This window comes from Rhipicephalus microplus, chromosome 6 (genome assembly GCF_043290135.1).
Source record: "Rhipicephalus microplus isolate Deutch F79 chromosome 6, USDA_Rmic, whole genome shotgun sequence".
In the NCBI taxonomy this organism is placed as follows: Eukaryota; Metazoa; Arthropoda; class Arachnida; order Ixodida; family Ixodidae; genus Rhipicephalus; species Rhipicephalus microplus.
In genome coordinates, this window is record NC_134705.1 from 113,505,038 (window position 1) to 113,526,943 (window position 21,906).

Here is a 21,906-nt window from a genome sequence, read left to right on the forward strand (position 1 = left end):
TACTTATTACATAACACCATCACCGATTTCACACGGACATTACCGTTATGTCTTCTCTGCAAGAATGGCTGGCAACTAATTGTTCATTTATGACAATAAACTATAATCTTAACATAATGAACACGGTTGTAATGAAGTATCGGTTACAATGAATTGAATGATGAATGGTCTTACGATAGATAGGGTGTTAAAAATGAAGTTTCTAACAAATTTTTAGATATAAAAAAGCTATCTTTGTGTAAAATGCAATTTTGTTATAATGATGTTTGAGAATAATGCAAGTGAGTTTTGTCAGCATGCAGGCTGCCGCTGAAACTCTTCATCTTCAACGTCTTCCACCATGTCTGAAGTTTGTGACCTTGTGCATGCATTGGCCTGAGTCGGAATAAAGATACTGAGTGTCGCATATGCTATGGAACGAAACTGCAGTCGCTAGAGATGAGATTAGAGCATCGATGCAAATGTGAAGGCACGGCCAGCACGGTCAGCGTCCAGAGTCAAAATGAAACTGCCGAGCACCACATCTGCTGCTCAAAAAACCTGGCACACTAATGTACAGCCATGAATAATTACTACACAGTTTCGAGGTTGCATAGTGAAAGCAGTACTACTGCTTGTCAACGGCTTCGACACTTTCACGCCTGTCGTTGTTGACATGACCACAACACCCGCGCAGTCCGCTTACGCCAAGTAAAATAAAAAACAAAGCAAATTTGCCACAGCTGCTGAAGCCTTGTCTCCAGTGATCAAATCATGGTAAGATTATCGATGATGAACTTGAGTTCCTGAAGGCGAGTGGCTGTTTTGATAGTTCGCATACGCTGTTTTTGCTCCTTGGCCTCATGCATTTTAGTGCTTGGGGCTTCGTGCGCTCCAAAGATGTGCCGAATGAACGAGAGTTTTGTGCCATTAAATAATGCAACAGTTGCTGGGACCAGAGGGCACATTCAAAGCATCTGATTTTTTTTCAATTGATAGGAGTCAGATCATTAAGCTTTTACTGTGTTTTAGTGCCTATTACATTGGCTGAGGGCGTGTTCGTTGCTGGCTTTAGTACTTGAGCACTGAAAACGAACTTATGGGGGGGAGGTAGTCGAGAAGTAGCCTAATTTATGCGCTGGCAACTGTGCTCTGAATGAGGTAGACACTACCCTTGAGAGTGCCTATATTTGAAAGTGAATGTGTACCTTTGTTCATAGTTGTGCATATTTTCTAGTGTTCAAAGAGTAGCAGTTTGGGTGTATTGGTGTACTATGGTGTTTTGAATGTATAACACTGCTGGCGTTCTAAAAGGAAACTGTGGCAGGACAAGATGACATTGAGAGTGCTGAAGTGTTTTTTGCTTTGCTATATAATTAAACATTACCTTCCCCTTATATTCCAGCAACATTTTTATAATAGAAAGTATTTCCAGAGTTGAGGAAACATATTAAATTTCTACCCCTTTGCAAAAGTAGTGCTGCTTTTTTAGTGTCGGCAGCATCCGGCAACTCTGCTGAAAAAATAGACAGTCCGTGCAACCAGGGTCTCATTCTTCTTCTGCTTTGGAAGATTTGCGTTTTTTAAAGATGATAGTCTTTCTTGAGATACTTCAGTGCAGAAATTTCGGTTTGGGTCTGTAAATTGATTGACCCACCCGGCAAAAGTTTAACCCCTTGCTCAATGCCCACCCATCTTGTCCTGGTGGTTGTGTTCATACTTGGGAACATTGTCAATAGACAACGAATATTACGCATATTTGAGGTGCAACAACAATATGTGAGTATTGTGTAATGTGTGTCCTTATTTTGAAAATGCGTGATACTTAATTTTGAAGACCGTAGTGTTTATTACACTACGCTAACAATGCGACACTATGAGTGAAAAAGTGAGTGTTTCCTACGCTGTGTTGATATGACATTTTGCTGCCAATTGCTCTGCATTCTAAAATACAGCGCCCATATCTCGCGCAGCGTAGAGGGCCTCAATGCTCTCCTCACCCGCCTCTATGTGGACGGGAGTGCTTCGATGTTCTCCTCGCCTACCTCTTTGTAGGGGAGGAGGACATCGAGGCTTTCTATCGCAGCGCCTGCAGACAAAAGACTTTCGTATTTCGACGCCCTTTGCAGTGAAACACACAGACAGGTAGGCGGGCAATTTTTGGTGACTTTCGCTGCCTCACAGCTGTTTCGTGCAGTGAAGTATACTCGTAGTGGAAAGAATCGCCTGTCGCTAAGTGGGGCATACTAGTACTACCAGGAGTCCATTGCACATGAAATTACCGATGTAATGAAAAAAAAAGCTTGGACCATTTCCCCGAGAAGAATACTGATCAGATGCGAAGCAGCAGCGTGGCGCACGGGGGATGTCTCGGGTTGAACAGCACTAGCGTGGGTGCTGCGGTGCTCGAAGATTCGTCCGAAGCGATGACTGGCATAGGTCTTGTAGGTGACACGTACAGACATGTTTTAACAGGAACGTTAAGTGTGCGTCGGGTTTATTGCACGTGAACCGACGAGTCAGTGGTGTAGCGAGCAACAGTCACGGCAGATGTTGTGGGCGAACAGACGAGGTGGCAGCTGCGGGATACGCGGCAAATGCCCGGCAGGCGAGGGAGAGAATGACGTCAGCCTGCACTGCAAGGGGAGCGTGACGTAAAACGCGGCAGCGGTGTCACCTACTTGGAACCGCACCAACACCTGTGGCGTGCGGCACGTTCGTAATGAAAGACAGCGTTACACAGGCTAGACAAAGAGCTGCTTTGCACCTACAGTAGGCGCCTTTTAAACGAAACCCGAAACCAGGAAGATGTGTTGCCTTTAAGAGGAGTTTCATTTACTGAGAAATAAATGGGGGTACAATATCCAAGTGGGAAACCAAACATATTAGTGGCAGCTGTTCCATTTAAGCAGCAATTTATTTAAGAAAGTTTCGTTTAAAGGGAGTCTACTGTAATAATTTACACCACATTTTATCATGTATGACTGTGTGCAGACATTTCCTTGGTCACATGCTAGACTTGTGTGTGTATGTGTGTGTGGCCACAGGTAAATCAAAAAGGGCTCCCTGCAGTGGAGAAGACAGTGAGAGCGATGACAGCGATGCGGGCAACGTCATAAACACATGGAGCCAGAGCGGTAAGGACGGTGTTTGCGGTGGCCTGAATTGAGTGAGTGGGGCTGATTCTGTGTGCGTGTTTTTTGGGGCTTGTGAAATGGCTGGGCAGTGCTCTGTCTATGCTACTGCAGCGGCTGTCGGTGTATTGCATTGTTTTGCCATATATGTGCATTTTTTGCCTTCTGCCCGCCCTCTTACCACCTCCCCCACATGAATGTGTGCGGCGATCTGCTCATTGTGTGAAGCGCTGCTGGGGTATTGTTCATCTTCTTCTGTTTATTAACCTGGTGGTGGAAATCCTGACGATGTTCAACCTATTTCTGTGGTGTGTCTTAACCTGTTGTGGTGCCACGTCCTCTGTTTTTTTTTTTCCTACATGGTCTGTGACCTGCCATGTGAAAGGTGTGTCATGGAAGATTGCCTATTAATTAGTCATAGTTTGTTTTTGCTATTAGCAGTGTTTCTTGAGGGTGGCATTTGTTTTCTCAGTTTTACCCCCCCCCCCCATGCTGAATTGTGTGTTTTATTTAGTTTTGTAGCATAGGTTCATTTTCACTTTCTAGACATGTCTGTTTAATTCAAGGGGCACCATTGAATACTTGTATTAAATATATTGCACCATATTGGAAACCAGGCTCACTAAAATCGAAATTGATATGGAACGACTTAAACACTGCGAAGAAAAATTGGCCGAGTATGAAAGTAAGCACGCCACCATGAAAGATGAAATTGGAAGTCTTGCACTTAAACTGGATGATTTAGAAAACAGAAGCCGACGTAATAACTTGATTATCTATGGTGTAACGGAAGAGTCTGACGAAGATGCTATCTTACTGGAAAAGAAAGTAAAAGATGACATTCTGAAACAAACACTCGGTATCGAAGTAAAGACCATCGAAAGGATTCATAGAATAGGCAACCATAGAACCAGCCAGGGAAGGCCAATCATCCTACGTCTCTTCGACTACAGTGAAAAAAACAAAATCTTATCTTGCTGTTATAAACTCAAGGGTACGCCCTTATCCGTCTCCGAAGATTTTTCCAAAAGAGTAAGGGATATGCGCGCGCACTTATGGCACTCTGCGGCAAACGAAAGGGCCAAAGGAGCAAAAGTCAAACTGTCGTTCGATAAACTGAAAGTCAATGATAAAGTTTATACTTGGGACCCAGTAAAAAATGCTAGAACAGATATATCGAAGAAAGCGGGTCCACCACGAAACAACCGACCAACTTCATCTAAGCATAAAACTTCTACAAATAAGAAAAACTCGAACTGACAGCACAGTACTAAAACACTTAGAATCGTTTCCCTCAATGCCAGAAGTGTGCTAAACAAGTTTGATGAACTAGAGAACATAATTTCGTCCTACCAACCTCACGTTCTAATAATAACAGAGACTTGGCTTCACTCCGGAGTACGTGACTCGGAAGTCGTCCCTCCCTCATACAGACTGCTCCGTAAAGATAGAGGGTCAAGAGGCGGGGGCGTAGCGGTAGCAATTAAAAAAAAAAATATCAAAACCTTTGAACTCGATGGCATTCCCGACCACGAAAGCGTCTGGTGCAAAATAACATATTATGATAAAAGTATAATTGTAGGAGGGGTATATCGGCCTCCAAATGCGGCACCTGACTACATTGAAGTGATTCATGATTATCTTTCAAAGCATACTAACTCTAGGTCAAAAATTATCCTTGCTGGGGATTTTAATCTTCCCGGAATAAACTGGAACAATGGTTCACATGATGGTCGTGACGTTGCTAGTTCAGAATTACTACTGGACGTAGCGTTCGCGTTTTCATTGAATCAACTAGTAACTGATAACACTCGGATCACTGCGACGTCATCGTCTTTACTTGACCTAGCGTTTGTAAGTAGTACATTAGAAGGTTCTTCTGCGTCCATCGAGAATGGCATTTCCGATCACAAATCGATTACCTTAACCTGCCCTATTTCATGCGCGAAGAAATACAAAAAGCCACTACCTACTTACTTTAAAGATTACGCACGTGCAAATGACCCTGCTGTGCTACGTTTCCTGGAAACACAATTTCATGAATTCATTGAGCTTACAGACGTAAAAGAACTTTGGGCGCATTTTAAAAGCACTGTTAAATATTGCGAAGACACATTCATTCCGAATAAAAAGAAACGCATCAACCGAGAATACCCTTGGATAACGCGTGAGATAATTCAACTGAAAAGAAAAATAAAACGACGGCAGAAAAAGGGAACCAAAAACAACGTACGTGATCTTATCGGGACATTAAAGCATAAAATGTCAGAAGCAAAAACCCGCTTCTTTAACACTACGTTAGCTTCGTTTATGGCGCACTGTCCCAAAAAATTCTGGCGATACTTATCAGATGAACGAGACTCAATCTCACAAATTAAAAATTCGGAACAAATCATTAAATATCCCGAACACATTGCTAATGAGATGAACAAGTTTTTTCAGTCAGTTTTCACAAAACATACCAGTAATGCGCTACTACCTCCTTATACTGTGAAAATACCCATGGAAGAATTAATCGTAAATGAGGAGGGCATACTTTCTCTATTACAAAAGCTTGATCAAAAGAAATCTACGGGCCCCGATCAAATCACTAACTCATTTTTAAGCCGATACGCTAATTGGACATCTAAGTATCTCTTTAAAATATACACGTTATCTCTTCAAACTTCACAGATACCAGACGACTGGTGCAATGCTGTAGTAGTTCCTATACATAAATCAGGCCCCAAACTAGAAATAAGCAACTACCGCCCAGTGTCACTTACGAGTTCGTGCTGCAAAATAATGGAACATGTAATTTTCAAGGCCATAATAACCCACCTAGAAACAAACGAACTTCTCTACAAACAACAGCATGGTTTCAGATCAGGCCTCTCAACTATAACCCAATTAGCTGAATTAACTCATGACATAGCCAACGCAATCAACGATAACGTCCAATTAGATGCTATATTTTTAGACTTTTCTAAGGCGTTCGACGTTGTCCCACATCTGGATTTAGTCAAAAAACTAACGGCTTTTGGTATTGATATCAAAATAATATCCTGGATCAACAACTTCTTAACTAAACGGAAACAAAGCGTTAAAATTGACAATCAGCTATCAGAACCACTTGATGTTTATTCTGGTGTACCTCAGGGATCGGTTCTTGCACCTCTGCTATTTTTAATGTTTATTAACGACATCCACTTTTCCGTTGAGAACCCTATTCAGATGCGTCTGTTTGCCGACGACTGTGTCGTGTACACAGTCGTGCGCAATTCAGACGACCAAACTAAACTTAACAATTCACTTCAGGCAATTCATTCCTGGTGCAATACTTGGGGCATGAAATTAAACACATCAAAAACGCATTGCATTTCTTTTACAAATAAGAAATCCCCCCTTAACTATACATATAGGATTGGAAACTCAATTATCGAAAAATGCAATCAAGTAAAATACCTAGGCATTACACTCATGCCGAATCTTAACTGGGAACCACACATCTTGGCCATGTGTCAGAAAGCGGAAAAGAAATTATCTTTCTTAAGAAGAAAACTGCGCAATGCACCACCACATATTAAAATAAATGCCTACAAAACACTAATTAGACCATGTTTAGAGTACGCCGATCTCATCTGGAGTCCACATCAAAAGTACTTGATTAGTAAAATAGAACGAATACAAAAATTGGCAGTAAGGTTCGTATATTCAGAATTCGCGAGGCAGTCCAGTACCGCAGATTTACTCGCAAGGGCAAACTTAAAACAACTTTTTCAACGCAGAATAATGTCACGATTAAAATTCCTTTACCAATTATATCATGGTCATTTCCACATATCACGCTCTCATTATCTGCAAGATCCACTTAAACAATCATTCCGACTAAATCATTCTAAAACAATACGCCAACCTTTAAGTCGTGTAAACGCTCACAAACATTCACTTTTTCCGTCAGCTATCTCCCTCTGGAACAGCCTACCCAACGACATTGTTTGTTGTAGTACGATTGACTCTTTCATCAACCGCATACAGTGTATTGAATTTGCACCATGATTTTTTTTTCTTTTTTTGTTTGTTCTTTTTTTTTTTTCTCTTTTTTTTTCTCTGGCAATGTATGTATTTCGATGTATCTGTGTACCCACTCCTGCTTGGGCCGTGAAGGGCCTGCAGTATATTCAAATAAAAAAAAAAATATTAAATACAGTATTCAGAATGAAACGCGGCGCCGGCAGCCTCTACTGAAATCTATATAGGCACCCGACATTGACAGAGGGTGCGACGGAGCTCTACTGGTCCGCCTTAGCATTGATAGTACCAACTGCCAGGGATAACAAGGAAATGAAACTCTCGCTGAACACATCAACATGATGAAGTGTCAGTGCCCTTTTTGGCACATTTTCAAAGAAGACTTCCTGGGTGCTTTCATAATGATCCGTGAACCCCTGCCAAAAACTAAAAAGGAAAAGGAAATGTGCCCTGGCATGTCCGGTTTGCTGCCTATGCGCTAGGATACGTAATGACGGGTCTGGTTTTGCTGCGTCTGCTCGCAAGGCTGTGTTCTGGTGCTACCATCGAATCTTGTAAACTGCATTGCCGGGTGCCTATATATAGCTTCAGAAGATGTCCAAATGTCTGTTCATTCTATGTTTTGCATTAGTACGCTGTTAATCGTGTAACTGTCTTTGGTGCCCTTTGAAGGTTCCAAAGTCTAGATGATTGTGTGTTGTTTACTTGTAGATTTCTTTTGCCAAAAAACTGGAACATTGATGGTACAGTACCGTTTCTCTCTGAGAAGCATTTTGGCATTCCACAAGCAATGTTCTTCAGTTATTGACTTTCACATTTAATGTTCTTGGCACATTTTTTTCTTGCTGTGGCTTCACGTATTACCTTCATGGTAATTTTACCCCATTTAAAAACAGCTCTGTTTTCATCAAAATATGGACTGTGTGGTTTTAGTTTAGTGTGTAACTGTCTGATGTACAGTCTGTTGGACATTTAAGGGAAGTCTCGTAGCGTGTGGCTTCTTGATGGGAGCACGATGTGGCCAGCGAAGCAGTCATGCGCCGGCAGCAACTCGCGCATTCTCAAACGCTTGAGAGGTGTAGTGTTGAACAGTTGAACCGCGTCTTCGGCTACGACGGAGCCCGCTGCCACACTGCCAGGCAGCAGGCGAATTTCATTGTTGCTGCAGGAACTGGGCCGATATTGCTTATCGCGTTGCTGTACGCCTCACTGCCGTCCAAAATTAGTGCTGTGATCGCTGCAGCTTGGAGCATGACGAGGTTTTAAGTGAAGACGGAAGCTTCACGTGGGCATTTTAGCGCTGGTGCGAGAGTGCTGCCTCAAGTAATGAAATGTCATCGAGAAGAAGCACATTCAGGACGTTGCCTTAACCTACAGCATTCCTGAACTCGTTCTCGTTTGTTTTGTGGTGTTGAACTCGCATGCACGGCAGTCGCTGTAAAGCGCTTCGCTTTTTTTAGCACAAAATAAATATCACACATCTTACGTGCTCATTATAGCGTTCCACGTCGCGTCATACTGCGGTGAACACACAAAGAACAAATGTTCGTGAACGCACTCAGAACCATGGCGTTACGAAACAGCAAACAACGTATGCTGTCAAATACTGTTTTTGGAACCCCATCGCCAATGAAGGCAATAGGTTGGCATCCAGGTTGGCATCGCACAATGTTTTGTACAAAATATCGGCCTAGTTTTCGCAGCAATGATTAAATCAGCAGGATGTGACCAACGCGCACCGCCATCGCAGACGATGCGATTCAATACCACGCCCCTCAAGCATCTGCGCACGGACCGGCTGCTGCCGGCGCACTGCTGCAGCACTGGCCACATTGTGGTGTCACGTGCTCTGAAATTTTCCCTAAGTGTAAAACAGGCTGTACATATTGAGACGTTTTGGTGCTGTCACTATGAAGAATAGTGTGAACGCTCTGGCAGTGGGTGATGCTATGCAAATAGTATTAGGAAATTTGTTCGTTTTGGCTTCCTTAAAAAAACACTAAAGGCAAAGGTTGACTCACAGGAATTTTCTCGTGCCCTTAACTACAATCAGTAGAACAAAGTTTAAATGTGATATACCCATGTATCACTGTGAAGCCACCTTTATTATTGCATTGCTATGATGCATTGTTGCGAATCCACCTTGACTTTAGCTCCGAACTTTTGTATATATTTTGTGAGAGTTATATGAGAGAAAATGTGGGGTGTGTTAGTTTGCCGTTCTAGAAAACTTTCAGTACCGAGAAGACCTAGCTGTAAATAAATTTATCACCTAAACACTCACAAAGTAATGACAGTTCTGGGGAGAAGGGAAGGAGGCTGTTCTACCCATAGCATTTCATAGCAATGCACTGGAGGGAAATCTGGTGCTAGTGTCTATGAGAGCCGCAACGCATGGCACTTCTTAAAATGATAGAATTACGGTTATGTAGTGCACAGATTAGCTTAAGCTACATTGTTTCGACTTAATATGTAGTCTTGATGCTTAAAACTGGGAAATAATGAATAAGTTCTGCTGTCCCACTTGATCACCTTGATCCTTTTAGGCTCACCAATCTAAATAAGCTCACAAGGGTCACAACTAGCCATTCTTGAGTATGAAACAAAAGCCATAACACAAGAATAAACAAAGATACAAAAGCTTTTGGAGCTGCAGACGCAATGACTAGGCAGTTTTATTATTTCTTTGGGGGCTAAAGTATTGTAGTTTTACAGTGTCTCTGTAAATATTCTTTAAAAATCTGCAGTTCGAAGCAGTCTGTGGGACACAAACACAGTTGAAATGCAGCCCTTTCCCTCTTTTACCCACTCTTCTGTATATTCCTGTTGAATTCTGTATGATTTTCAAATGTTCCATATCAGGCCCCCAATATTGTTATGCAAAAGTAATGGAATTTATATATAATCTTCATATACTCTATAAAATCCACAGGAAACATATGGACTTATTGGAATGACACATAGGTTTCAGCAGGGATTTATTTCCTGTCATGTTCAATAAACCGCACGTAGAGTGGTGATAGTGTCATCCAATCCTTTGTCTTGCATTTTTAAAGCTCCTGCTGTAAAGAAAGTTTACACACTTGACCATATTTCAATGCTTTGTTTTGGCTTCTGTCAACAATTGCCTTTAGTGCCTTTTTAAGAGCGACTGGTCAAACCTGCAGATATATTTGTAAGCTATAGCGGCTTCTATTAGTTCAACCTTAACTGGTAGTTTGTTAGCAAGTGGCAGTTTTAGGGATAAACATCTGCAGTTTCCTTGTTTTGTAGCAAAGCCGCGATTCTTTGATGCAGGAAGCCGGAAGGTCCCTGGGGCGGCAAGCAAGAAGCGCAAGGATTTTGCGCAAGGCGGTGCTGAAAGTGAGTGATGTCTTCTTGACCAGTTTGAGTTTGGACCTGTGCTTGATTATTGATTCTCATAGATTGAAGTGCGACATCACCTCATCAAAAAAAAAAAAAAAAGACAACTGAGGTTTCGAAACAGGTTGAATGAGAGAGTCATATGAGCGAGTTATCTGAGCGAGTAGTCATATGAGCGAGTAGTCATATGAGCGAAAAGCTAGGACACTGTGCTTGATGTTTAATCGTGCACAATGGAGATTGTCATCTGGGACAACCACCTTGAGCCATTCACCTGAGCAAAACCTGACCTCTGCATCGATGAAGTGCAATTCAGGCAAGTTGCTGATGTTGTTGCACACCCTTGCAGGTAAACACATGAGGCTCTCCAGCAGTTTCTCTAACGATGACGATGAACCTGCCGAAGGTAGCCTGGGCAAAAAACGCAACAATTTTGCACAAGGGGGCTCTGAAAGTGAGTGATCTTTTCTTGGACCGGCCCAAGCTTAGACCTGTGCTTTATGTACTTATGAGAGTAAAACATGACACCAATTTTTTATGTAATGACTGCTTGGAACAGTTGCTTGCGATAAGTGTGTCATGTCATGGCAAATCTTGCCACCAAAGGTAATGCTGGCTCTGATGTAAGGGTTTCAAAATTATGTCAATATGACATGAACTGTCAATACAGAAATTAAAATATGTGCATTACTTAGCCCTAAATTTTTGCATTTTAATCAAGGTGTGCTGTACAAAGACTTCATGATTCACTAAGATGTAAGAGAACACAAAAAAGAAATGCTATATCAAAATAGACTGAATAAGTATTTTGTTATGCCTCTATTTTTGTCGATATCTGGGTAAGAGGTTAATTAATTGAAGAAATAGGATTCGACAAGTTATTTTCAAGTTACAGCAGATTCCCAGTGTCTGTTATATTAGCTGGGCATCTCTGCTTTTCACATACTTTCTAAGGTTTTAGTCAGTATGGTTCAGTAGAGATTCTGAAAACTTGTTCACTACTGTCCTACGTTTCTATTAAATTACAACGTGCATTGTCTTGCGCAAGAACAAACGATTGGGCAAATAGTACTACAAGCCTTCTGCACTATATTGGCATGTATCGACAAATGCGCCAGCAATCCACAGAGGAGTTGTACTATGGGGGGACGAGATCACAGATTTATGTTTATGATCATCGTGCTTAGATTTCCAGATACACTTATAGATGACGAATCTGTCGGTTGCGGATGAAGGAATGGCCGCATGATGAAATGGGGAAGTTCAATTGTGTATTTATTGGGCCTGAAGTCGTCTTGCGAGAACCGGTTCTCTGAAACGCCTATACGGCGTAACTGTTTCAGTCGTGGATCAGGCAGTAACTACACAGCGAAACCGGGAATCACAGCTGGGGCTTGAATAGGTGTTTAACTCATGCTGCAAAAACAGATGCTCAGATACACTGATAGATATTGTAACTGCATTGGTCGTGAATGAAGCGATAGCTCCACAGTGATACCAGGAAAAGCAGCTTGAACATGTGTGGGTTTAAGGTCATCTTGCAAGGACCGGTTCCCAGAATAACCTTCACATGGTGTGATTGTGTCCATTGCGGAGGAAGTGTTAATCGTACAGTAAAAATCTGGAAGTCCAGCTTGAGCATGAACAGGACCTTAAGCTGTCCTGTAAAAACTGGCTCGCAAATGTGCCCATAGAGGGTGTAACGGCCTTGGTTGCCAACAAAAGGATAATTGCACATTGATACTGAGTAGTGCAGCTCAAGCAGAATAAGGCTTAAAGTCGTCCTGCGAAATTCGATCCCCAAACACAGTCATAGATAGCATAACTGCCTCAGTCATGGATGACGCTGTAGCCGTGCAATGAAACTGAGAAGGGTGACTCGAGCGTGAATAAGGCCTTGAGTGGTCTTGCATGAACCAGTTCCTAGAATTACCTGCAGTTGGCATCACTGCCTCTGTTGGCCACCAATTGGCAGTCCCTTACTGAAAAGCTTGGCTCGGGTGTAAATGGGATCTCAAGCTGTCCTGAAAAAAAAAAAAAAAAAAAGGTTCCCATATAGATACACCCACAGATGGTGCAAGTTCCTCGTCTGCGCACAAAGTGGTAGCCAGACAGTGAAGCTGCAAAGCGCGGCTCGTGCGTGGATAGGGCCTAAAGAAACTTAGGATTGGTGGTTGTGGCATCGGCTGCAACACGTTCTTTGTCATGCTTCTCTACTCTACAAATAACGTAGTCGCAAGCATCCACACAGAATAACAGAAAATCGCAATAATCGCAAGGGGAAATGCAAGTGAATGGCGGTTACACTGTTTCTGCAGATGTCACGCTATGGTGGAACTGGGATAAGTTTTTTTTTAAACAGTATATATTTAATGTAAAGATCTAATGAATGTAAGGCTCCTGTCATTTCATTAAAGTTTCGTCCCATCCCTTTCAAGCGTAATTTGGTCTGATGTAACTCAGCAGTCACATTTTGCGTGCGCTGGATCAGTTTTGATACCACCCATAAAACTTAATGATGAATAATATCTGAAATGATACATGGTGTCTAAATATTAACCACACCACCCAAACTGCTTGTAGTTATGTACGATTAGTAAACCACCATTTCTGTAAGTGGCTGGTGGCTACTTTGGTAGCAAATGAACGGGAAAAAAAAAAGAAAAATGTGGGTAAACCATGTTGAGATGTGCAAAACACTATCCGAGGTTTTAAAACGGGACAAACAAGAGAGTGGGTCACGTGAGCGAGTTTGTATCTTTTGTAACGGAGTCATTGTGCGACATGGTTAATCATGTCAAGTTGAGATCACCACATGAATCAACCACATTAGTCAGCAGCCCTGAGGCAACCCTGACTTTTGCATTGACGTAGTGCACTTCAAGCGTGTTGCTCATGTTGTGTATTCTTACAGGTAAACGCATGAAGTACTCTACCAGCTTATCCAATGATGACGAGCCTGCTGAAAGTAGCTCGGGCGTTTCAATGGGTGAGTATGTTGGTCTTGCTTGCCGAGCTCTTCCATGTTTTTGTCTTGCGCAATATTTTCCTCCTCATCTTCTAGCAAAAAAAATTAACAAAAGCAAGCCTTGGTTAGTGGCATATTACAGTTGTGGAAAGTTATAACAGCTACGAAATGGATGTTGCAGTTGATGAAATTCCCAAGCACAGCTTAGCTGATGATTAGTATCACAGTGACATCTGTAATCCCACTGGGTACGGTGTTTTGCGTCTAGGCGAAACTTTACGGATTTGATCCTAGTTGTCCCGACGGTACTGCGGTAGCTGCAGAATACAGAAAACAGTGGCGCATACTCAGTAGGTGTGATTGGTAAGTGACGGAGATGTACCAAACAGTCGGTGCTGCTACCTTCTATTTTTAATGACTGCCTGTTCCTATTAGCTGATTGGAAGAGGCAAAGGATGCTTTGCTTAAAGGATATGAGAAAAAAAGCAAGTTTTTGCAGAAAAAAAGACAATAACTTGTAGCACTCTAGTCAACATGGAGGAAATAAAGTAGGCCATAGTGTGTGCAGAATGCAAAAGTGACGTCCGAACAGAATCGGTGGAGATACACTCGAACCTCACATAACAAACTTGCATCTTACACAAAAATTAGTTTGTTATATTCTGAAATTGGATATAAAGGTTTATTCTTAACGTTGAATCTTTTGTGAGACTATTTTTCCTTTACTTCGTTACAACCGATATTTCGTTATAATATCCCAGTTCATTATATTGAGGTTTGCGTGTACTATCTGTTCACAGAGGGGCAGGATTGAGTATTGTGTAAAGATGAGTAAATTTTCACCTATAAATCAATTAATTTGAAACTAGTTTTCTAAGCCAGGAGTAACCAGTGGCTACATTTGGTGAGACTTTTCACAAGTGTGGCAATTGAACAAAAGGAAGGGAATTTTTTTTTAGGGGTTCGTTTCTTTGACCCAAACGAATGAATCCTGTTGGCAAATAGGCTGGGGAAAACATAGGGTAAATTAAATGTGGTCTTTAACTGTGTTGTGGGAATGACGACATCAGTTGAAATGAATGAAAGTGGACAGTTAACCACCGTTTTTGTCGGCAGGATTTGAACCCAAAACCTTTGACGGGTGACTTTTTTTTTCCACCTTGACTGATTTCATTTTACAATATTATTACTAGGCTACACTTATATGAAGACATTGATGCCCCCAATTCTTTCCCGGTCCTGTGTGTCTGTTGAATTCATTCAGCTATGTCTGATCATTGTAACAAAGAGCAAGATTGTTGTGAATTAGTAGAGACGATATTGGTGGTGGGGATGTCTTAATACAGACAAAACTTTCTCTCAGCCAGCTAGTACACTTTAATGCAATTTTCGCAAATCAATTAAAAAATATTTTTTGCTTTCTTTGCAGGCAATTATAGCAACATCTCACAGAAGCTCATGGTAAGGATCCCAAGTTCTCTGGCAACCGAATGATCTTTGTTGTAACGTGTTGTGCAGAAGCTGCGATTCGAAAAGTGTTGCGGAAGAGTCATGTAGCTTGTTCTGTTTGTGTTCTATTTTTGTAAGTGTGACATTTCACCTGCTGCCATAAATGCCGATGTTGAGCTGACGAAAGGGTTGTCTAACGTTCCCAAAGGGAACAACAGTGTATGTCGAGAAGAACAGTGAATGGGGTAACTGGGTGAAAATACATGCTCGACTTCAGTGCAAGAGGCAATGTTTGGTCAACATGGGGCCATGTTTGCCGTCTTATCTTGCTCTTTTTTGGTATGTCTCTTAGCTGATCTCAACCGTGCGTCTCGTCCAGCCTATAAAGTTTTCAGCTTATGCTTTATTTCCTACGTCAGATGCAATGCTGTGTAGGCCACCAAGACATCTTTCAGTAGATGCACTCTGCACCAAAAAATTTTAATGATGTCGCCAACTGTAACATAATTTTTTTTGGGGGGGGGGGGGGGCTGAGTAGTACATGAAGATATTTTGTGCCGTGGAAAACAAACAAAGCTATTCTTATGCAGTTGTCAATATTGTCACGTGATTACAGAACGACCACAACGTCTGTTCACAGAAGCAGCGCAGGACGTCGAGCCGAACCGAGCGTTAGAGCACGAGCACACCAACAGTCCTCTTCTTTTTTCACACCATGGCACATACTCGCATTGGCATGGCTAAACCTTGTTCCATGCCTGTGGCAATATGTTGTTCTAGATTACTTAGTGTTTCTTTTTTCGAACTTATGGATGGTTGATCTGCAGCCTGTCCCGACGCCTCACATGGGCACTTTTGCTCAACTCACAGTGGTGTTTACGACGACGTAAGGCAAGCGCAAGACGCACAGGCTTTTACATCTTGCTGACTGAACTTCTTGCGTAGTTTTCAATGCATTGCATTTGATATCCGAGATGGAGTGTGCGGAAAGTGGTGTTCTTCGATAAAATTCTTGGTACATTTCGTTCGCACATTTTTGCAACTTTGTCTAGGATCGATGCAGTGTGCTTTCGTTAAGCTTGTAACGAAGGGAGTCTACTTCATTTATTCAGCTACCTGCATCATGAAGGCTGCATCTAGAGGTCTCGTTTAACTAGTTGTCGGTTTTCCCCAGTTAAGCATGGGCTACAAGGCTGGTGCTGGTCTCGGCAAGAACAACCAGGGAATTGCGGACATCATCCCGACGTCCAAGCAGCGCGGTCGAAGAGGTCTGGGCCTCTCTCTGGAGGGCCTCGAACCCAGCGCAGATGTCAAGTGGGACTTTGAGAAGGAGGAGGTGAGGAAAAAAATGCAGTGCAATATTCCGCTCGCGTCTTTTGATTTTCTTGTTTTTTGTTTAATGGCTGCTGTACAGTAGAGTACAGTAGCATATTTGCACTGTTGTTTAAGGATTGGGTGTGTTAGTTCACGGTGAAAATATTAGCTATCTACACTCAAACCTTGATATAACGAACCCAATTGTAACAAAATATCGGTTATAACGAAGTAGGTGAAGAATAGTCTTGCAATAGATATATTGTTAGGAATATATATATGTTAGGAATTTTTATAAATACTTTGTGGATATAACAAACTTATTTTCATGTAACATGCAACTTTGTTATAATGAGGTTTCAGTGTTCTCAGAACTTTCTAAAATGCTTGTTAAAAAAAATGCATGCCGACAAAAATGAAAAAGTTTAAAAAACGAGAATACAATGGTTCGGCTTCTGTGCAGAAGCCTTGTTCACATAAAAGTGGCCCATAAAGAAAAGAGGGCTTATATTTGTTTTAGTACATGGCCGAGACACCTGGCGTATGCTGCTGGGACGTTGCCATAATCACTTTCATGGGTACTTTTATGCTCACTTTTATGTAAAGAAGGCCTTCCTATGGAAGCTGTAACGTTGTTTTTTGATATTTCATACCTTTCCGTTTTGGTGGGCATTGATTCCTTTGTTTTTTTTATGATGTCTCTTCTTGAAGAGATTTATCTCAAACCTTTAACTTTATTGGAATGCACTCAAATTTTCATATAATGAACCTAAATATAACAATATATTAGTTTTAATAAAGTAAATAAAAATAGACTTCAGCAGATATAATGTTATTAATAAACCTTTATAACAAATTTTTGGATATAATGCAGTTATTTTCGTGCTAGAAGCAAGATTCTTATAGTGAGGTTTGAATGTACTCGTTTTTGTCCGACTTTTACTCTCAGTGACTCTCCTCTTGCAAATATTATATTCGCGGACCTCTTTCTTTGTCCTGCGTATGTGTTTCCTGCCCACTGCACAGGTCGACGTGAAGGAGCGCGTGGATTGGATTCCCGAGTGTGAAGAAGAGCCACCGAACATCAAAACTCTGAGGGAATGGGTCGCGGAAGGAAAGGTGAGGGGAATGTACTTAAAGGGGCCATGGCGCCCAATTGACACCCTACTTTTAAGAATTTTTGGGGATTCTGGTTCTAGAACCATGACTTGATGGTGAGAGATGCCGTAGTGGAGGGCTCCAGAAATTCTGACCATCTGGTGGTTAGTGTGCACTGATGTCGCACAGTACACATTCTTCTGGCATTTCGCCTCCATCGAAATGCAACTGTCGTGACTGGGATCGAACCCGCAATCTTTGGGTGAGCGGCCTAACATCGCAACCAAGGCACAAGGCACCACTGTGGTGGATGTGAGGGGCAAGTTTTTGTCGCACCCAGCAGGAAAAGGAGACTGAAAACCTAACGAGAGGCCAGCGGAGGCATGAAAAAGGAAGTTTATTTTTCATGCACTTGTCGCGAGACGTGGTATTTTGCACCTACTAAGATGATGTATTGAACTTTATTCGTGAAATACCCATCTGCCTCGCGATATTGCTTGCTTTTTGAACTGTCATTGGTTAGTAGTGAATCCAAATGTCACTTGCCTGGCTCAGGTTGCCAACATAAATTGAAAGATGGCTAAAAAAAAAAAAGGTTGCCACCTAGAATTGGGTGCATCAGCGTACTTTTTTAGGCAGCTTGAATTTCAGTATTCAATTGTAATGTGAGCCTTCGCTTCAGGTAGCAGAATACTGGAAAAAAAGAGTTCGCGTTACATTCAAGTACTCAAGCCTCAACATAACAAACTCTGATATAACAAACTTTAGGTTATAACAAAGTAAATGAAGAACAGTCTTGGACTAGACGTCATGTTAAAAATATACCTTTGTAACGAATTTTCGGATTAACAAACTTTTCCTATTAGATGTGCAAGTTCATTATAATGAGGCTTGAATGTACATAGGTACGTATGTAGAAAGATGCAGATGTGAGGGGATGCGCTAAGAGCATGGCTGGCATTGAATTTTCATTCACGGGAGTTTGCATTTATGGTCAACAACCATGTGTTCTGTCTGAGAACGACAATGCACGTATATCATCTGAACAATGTTTGCCCCCAAATTTGTCCATTGTTAGTCCTTTAAAGCCAAGTTTGTTAAAGAAGAAATTCGTCACTTTAATGATGCAGGCATGCTAAACTAAGTGAGAAGAACTGTCCACTAAATCTTAAAACATGCTAAACGGGGGTCTGTTTGTAAAGGACGGGTGCTGCGATGTCCCAGGGTACCGTATTTACTCGCGTAATGAACAAACTTGCATAATAAACTTATCTACTTCAGTCGTAAAAATTGTTTTTTTTCTCCCGTGTAATAAACACACCTCTTACATTCATCCGCTGCAGTCCCGCTGACCGACACCTGGGGCCTGCTGGCCCGTTAGATCTCTTTTATTCTTTATTATTATGCCAACCCCCCCTCGGTCACCTCTGCTTATCTTCGCTTGTTTTAGCGCATTGTATTGTTTTTCTTTCTGTCTGTGTGCGGCACGTTGCCTGTCTTTTTGCTGCATCTTTGCGCCACAGTCGGGTTCAGGAACAGTGCGAGTGTAGAAGCATCGTGGCTGGTATGCACACATCGAGCGAAGGTCATGAAACTGCCCGCACCAATCAATGGTCGGTTTCTACAAATAGGAAACTTCAGAGCCCAATCACATGCACCTGATTATCGAGTGAGGCTGTTGGGAAGGGCCGTTTGTCGTCATCGCGTTGTAGGTTCCTGGAAAAGGAGAAAAAATCGCTTGTTGCCCAGAAAAAATTGAGACGATTTCCTCAATGTGGTAGCACCCCTGATTGTCGTGTCACGCGCTAACCCTAAATCGCACACCTCACATCGCTACGTCTCGCCACTCCTTCCAACCAGCCCGAACTCCCCTTCCCCACACACGCAACCCCCACCACTCCAGTCCCGATGATGATGATGATGATGCCGTCACGTAGTGCCCTCTCTCGGCCAAGTCCCGATGATGATGACGCTGTCACGTAACGCCCTCTCTCGGCCACCCTCACAGATCTCCCCCCCTCAAAATGTGAAGCCACCACTACACATCGCCTGCAGCGTCATGGTACAGTGTCAGCTGATCTGCGTGTCTCACACCGTGGCGATGACCCGTTTAGGGGTCCACTAGAACAAAGTCATTCTGTCCTACACGTCTCACTGCCCGAAAGGGACCGGAACGCCGGGGTGCAAGCTTCGAGGAGAAGCCCTTGGTGGCATCGCTGAGGGAGTGGCTTTCGAGCAGAACAAGATCACCCTCCTGTATTGTCAGTGGCCACCTGTGCTGGTCGTAGCGAGTCTTCTGGGCGCGCCACTTGTGGTTTTGGTGTGTCCTGGAGAAGTCAAGCACCTCCTGCAGACACTTGGAGACCTCAGTAGCAAATGCACGGTATGCTGTCGCAGGAGGCTCCGCGTCGTCTTTGGCCTCAGCCTGTGTCCATGGGGTTCTCAGCTCCCGGTCATAACAGAGGAAGGCAGGCGTGTAGCCCGTGACAACGCTTTCAGCCGTGCGCATGGCCAGGGCAATTTCAGGGATGTGCTGGTCCCAGTCTTTGTGGTTGGAACAATAAGCCCTAAGGCACTGCTTGATAATGCCATTGTGACGCTCCACCATTTGCCCGGCAGGGCGGTACGGAACAGTGTGTCGGTCTTGTATGCTCCAATGCTCAAGGAGGCCCTTCCACAACCTGCTTACAAACGGCTTTCCATTATCACTTGAAATGGAGACAGGTGTGCCATGTCTGCAAAAAACCTGAATCATGCAGGCCACCACACTCTTGCTGTTTGCTGCCCGTAATGGGAAAAGTTCAATGAACTTGGTGAACTTGTCAATCACCACGAGAAGGTACTTGTGGCATCGAGGCGTCATAGGCAAGGGCCCAATTATGTCCACGCTGAGCTGTTCCATAGGGGCAGTGGCCCATTGACTGCTCATCAGCCCTTCTGGCTTCTGCCGGTGGGCTTTGGTGCGCTGACAAACCTGGCAGCATCGCACATACTTGGATATGTCCGAGCGCATACCCAGCCACACGAAATTCTGAGAAATGCGTTTGAGGGTCTTAAATAAGCCGGAGTGGCCGCTAATCGGGTGGTCATGGGACAGTCACAGGACCAAGTTGCAAAGATGGTTTGGTAGCCAAGGTACTTTCCTGTTCCCTCGGTGCTGTACAAGCAACCCACTATCTTCCATCTCGGTCGTCTCCGCCAGGTCTTTGATCAAAGGTTGATCACTGTCAGTGGGCGGAAGCTTCCCTCCTTTCATCACAGTTCGTAGTTTTGACAGTATGGGTTCCTGCTCTTGTTCCTGGGCGAGGAGCCCTGCATCATTCAAGACAGTAGTGTCGTCCACTTGAGATGCTACAGCAGCTGCCTCAAAGCTGATTTGTGGGCTGGGCTCTGGAACAGCCATAGGGAACAGCGTCTCGTGTAGAATCGGGCTTGGAACTTCCTGGTGTTGAAGAGGAGCTCTGCTCAAGGCGTCGGCTGGCACATTTGCAAGACCCCGCCTGTGTTTGATTCTGCAGTTGAAACCTTGCAGCCGCAAAACCCAACGCTTTACACGTGGTGAGGCCTGGTCTGTGGTGAACATCCAGGACAGTGAGGAGTGATCACAGTGTACCTCAAACTTGGTGTACTCAAGGTATGGTCGGAACTTGTCCACTGCCCACACCACAGCCAGACACTCCCATTCTTGCACTGTGTAGCGCTGCTCTGCCTCAGTGAGGACCCTGCTAATGAAGCTTATTGGACGCAGTTGAGCATCACTCTCGGCTGCCTGCAGAAGCACCGCTGCAATGCCGACTCCACTGGCGTCTGTTTCCACCACGAATGGTCTGTTGAGGTCCGGCAAGTTTACAACAACATCGTCGGCCAGGGACAGCTTAAGTGCTCCAAAGGCTTCCTCTTGCTGCAGCTCCCACCGCCAACGTTGGTTTTTCTTAAGGAGTTCTGTGAGTGGACGTGCAGTGATAGAAAACTGAGGTATGAACCCTCTGTAATAGCCTGCTAGTCCCAGGAAGGCCTGCAGCTGTTTGAGTGTTGTTGGTTGAGGATAGTCCAGCACCGCTCGCACTTTTTCATTGTCCAGCCTACACTGCCCGGGCGATATTTCATGGCCAAGGAACTTCAGGTATTGACAGCACACGTGCACCTTCTCTGGGTTAATGGTCAGCTGTGCCGAACTTATCCGCTTCAACACCTCCCGAACATGCTCAAGATGATCCTCTAGGGTCTCCGAATACACCAGGACATCATCGAGAAATTCCATGGCAAACTGGTGATTAATTCCCTCCAGTAGTCGGTCCATCAGGGTCTGAAACGTGGCAGGACCTCCGGCAACTTCAAAGGGTATTCTCATGAACTCGAAGGTTCCCCGATGGCAAATGAACGCTGTCTTTGGAATATCCTGCTCTTGAACAGGGATTTGAAAAAAACCCTGTGAAAGATCAAAACTTGAGAACCACCTGGCTCGTCCCAGCTGTGCCAGCAACCAATCAGTCCCTGGCATGGGGTAGACTGGCACCTTAGTGCGTGCATTCAGCTGGCGGTAATCCACAGCCATGCGGTAGCCACCAGACTTCTTCTCAACCAGGACTG

General features: G+C 43.4%; 1 protein-coding gene across 4 annotated transcripts in view; it reads left to right on the forward strand.

The window, feature by feature from the left end:
- The window catches only part of Cmtr1 (Cap methyltransferase 1), a 111,012-nt gene that overhangs the window by 14,771 nt on the left and 74,335 nt on the right, over window positions 1–21,906 (forward strand). The window contains exons 4-10 of one of the 4 annotated variants that reach the window (XM_037418877.2): window positions 3,027–3,116; window positions 10,422–10,487; window positions 10,837–10,941; window positions 13,402–13,476; window positions 14,885–14,916; window positions 16,079–16,240; window positions 17,245–17,337. In XM_037418877.2, coding sequence (XP_037274774.2) covers window positions 3,027–3,116; window positions 10,422–10,487; window positions 10,837–10,941; window positions 13,402–13,476; window positions 14,885–14,916; window positions 16,079–16,240; window positions 17,245–17,337 — 623 coding nt within the window. The remainder of the gene's footprint in view (window positions 1–3,026; window positions 3,117–10,421; window positions 10,488–10,836; window positions 10,942–13,401; window positions 13,477–14,884; window positions 14,917–16,078; window positions 16,241–17,244; window positions 17,338–21,906) is intronic. The other 3 variants (XM_075866454.1, XM_075866453.1, XM_075866455.1) reach the window with 3 other exon arrangements.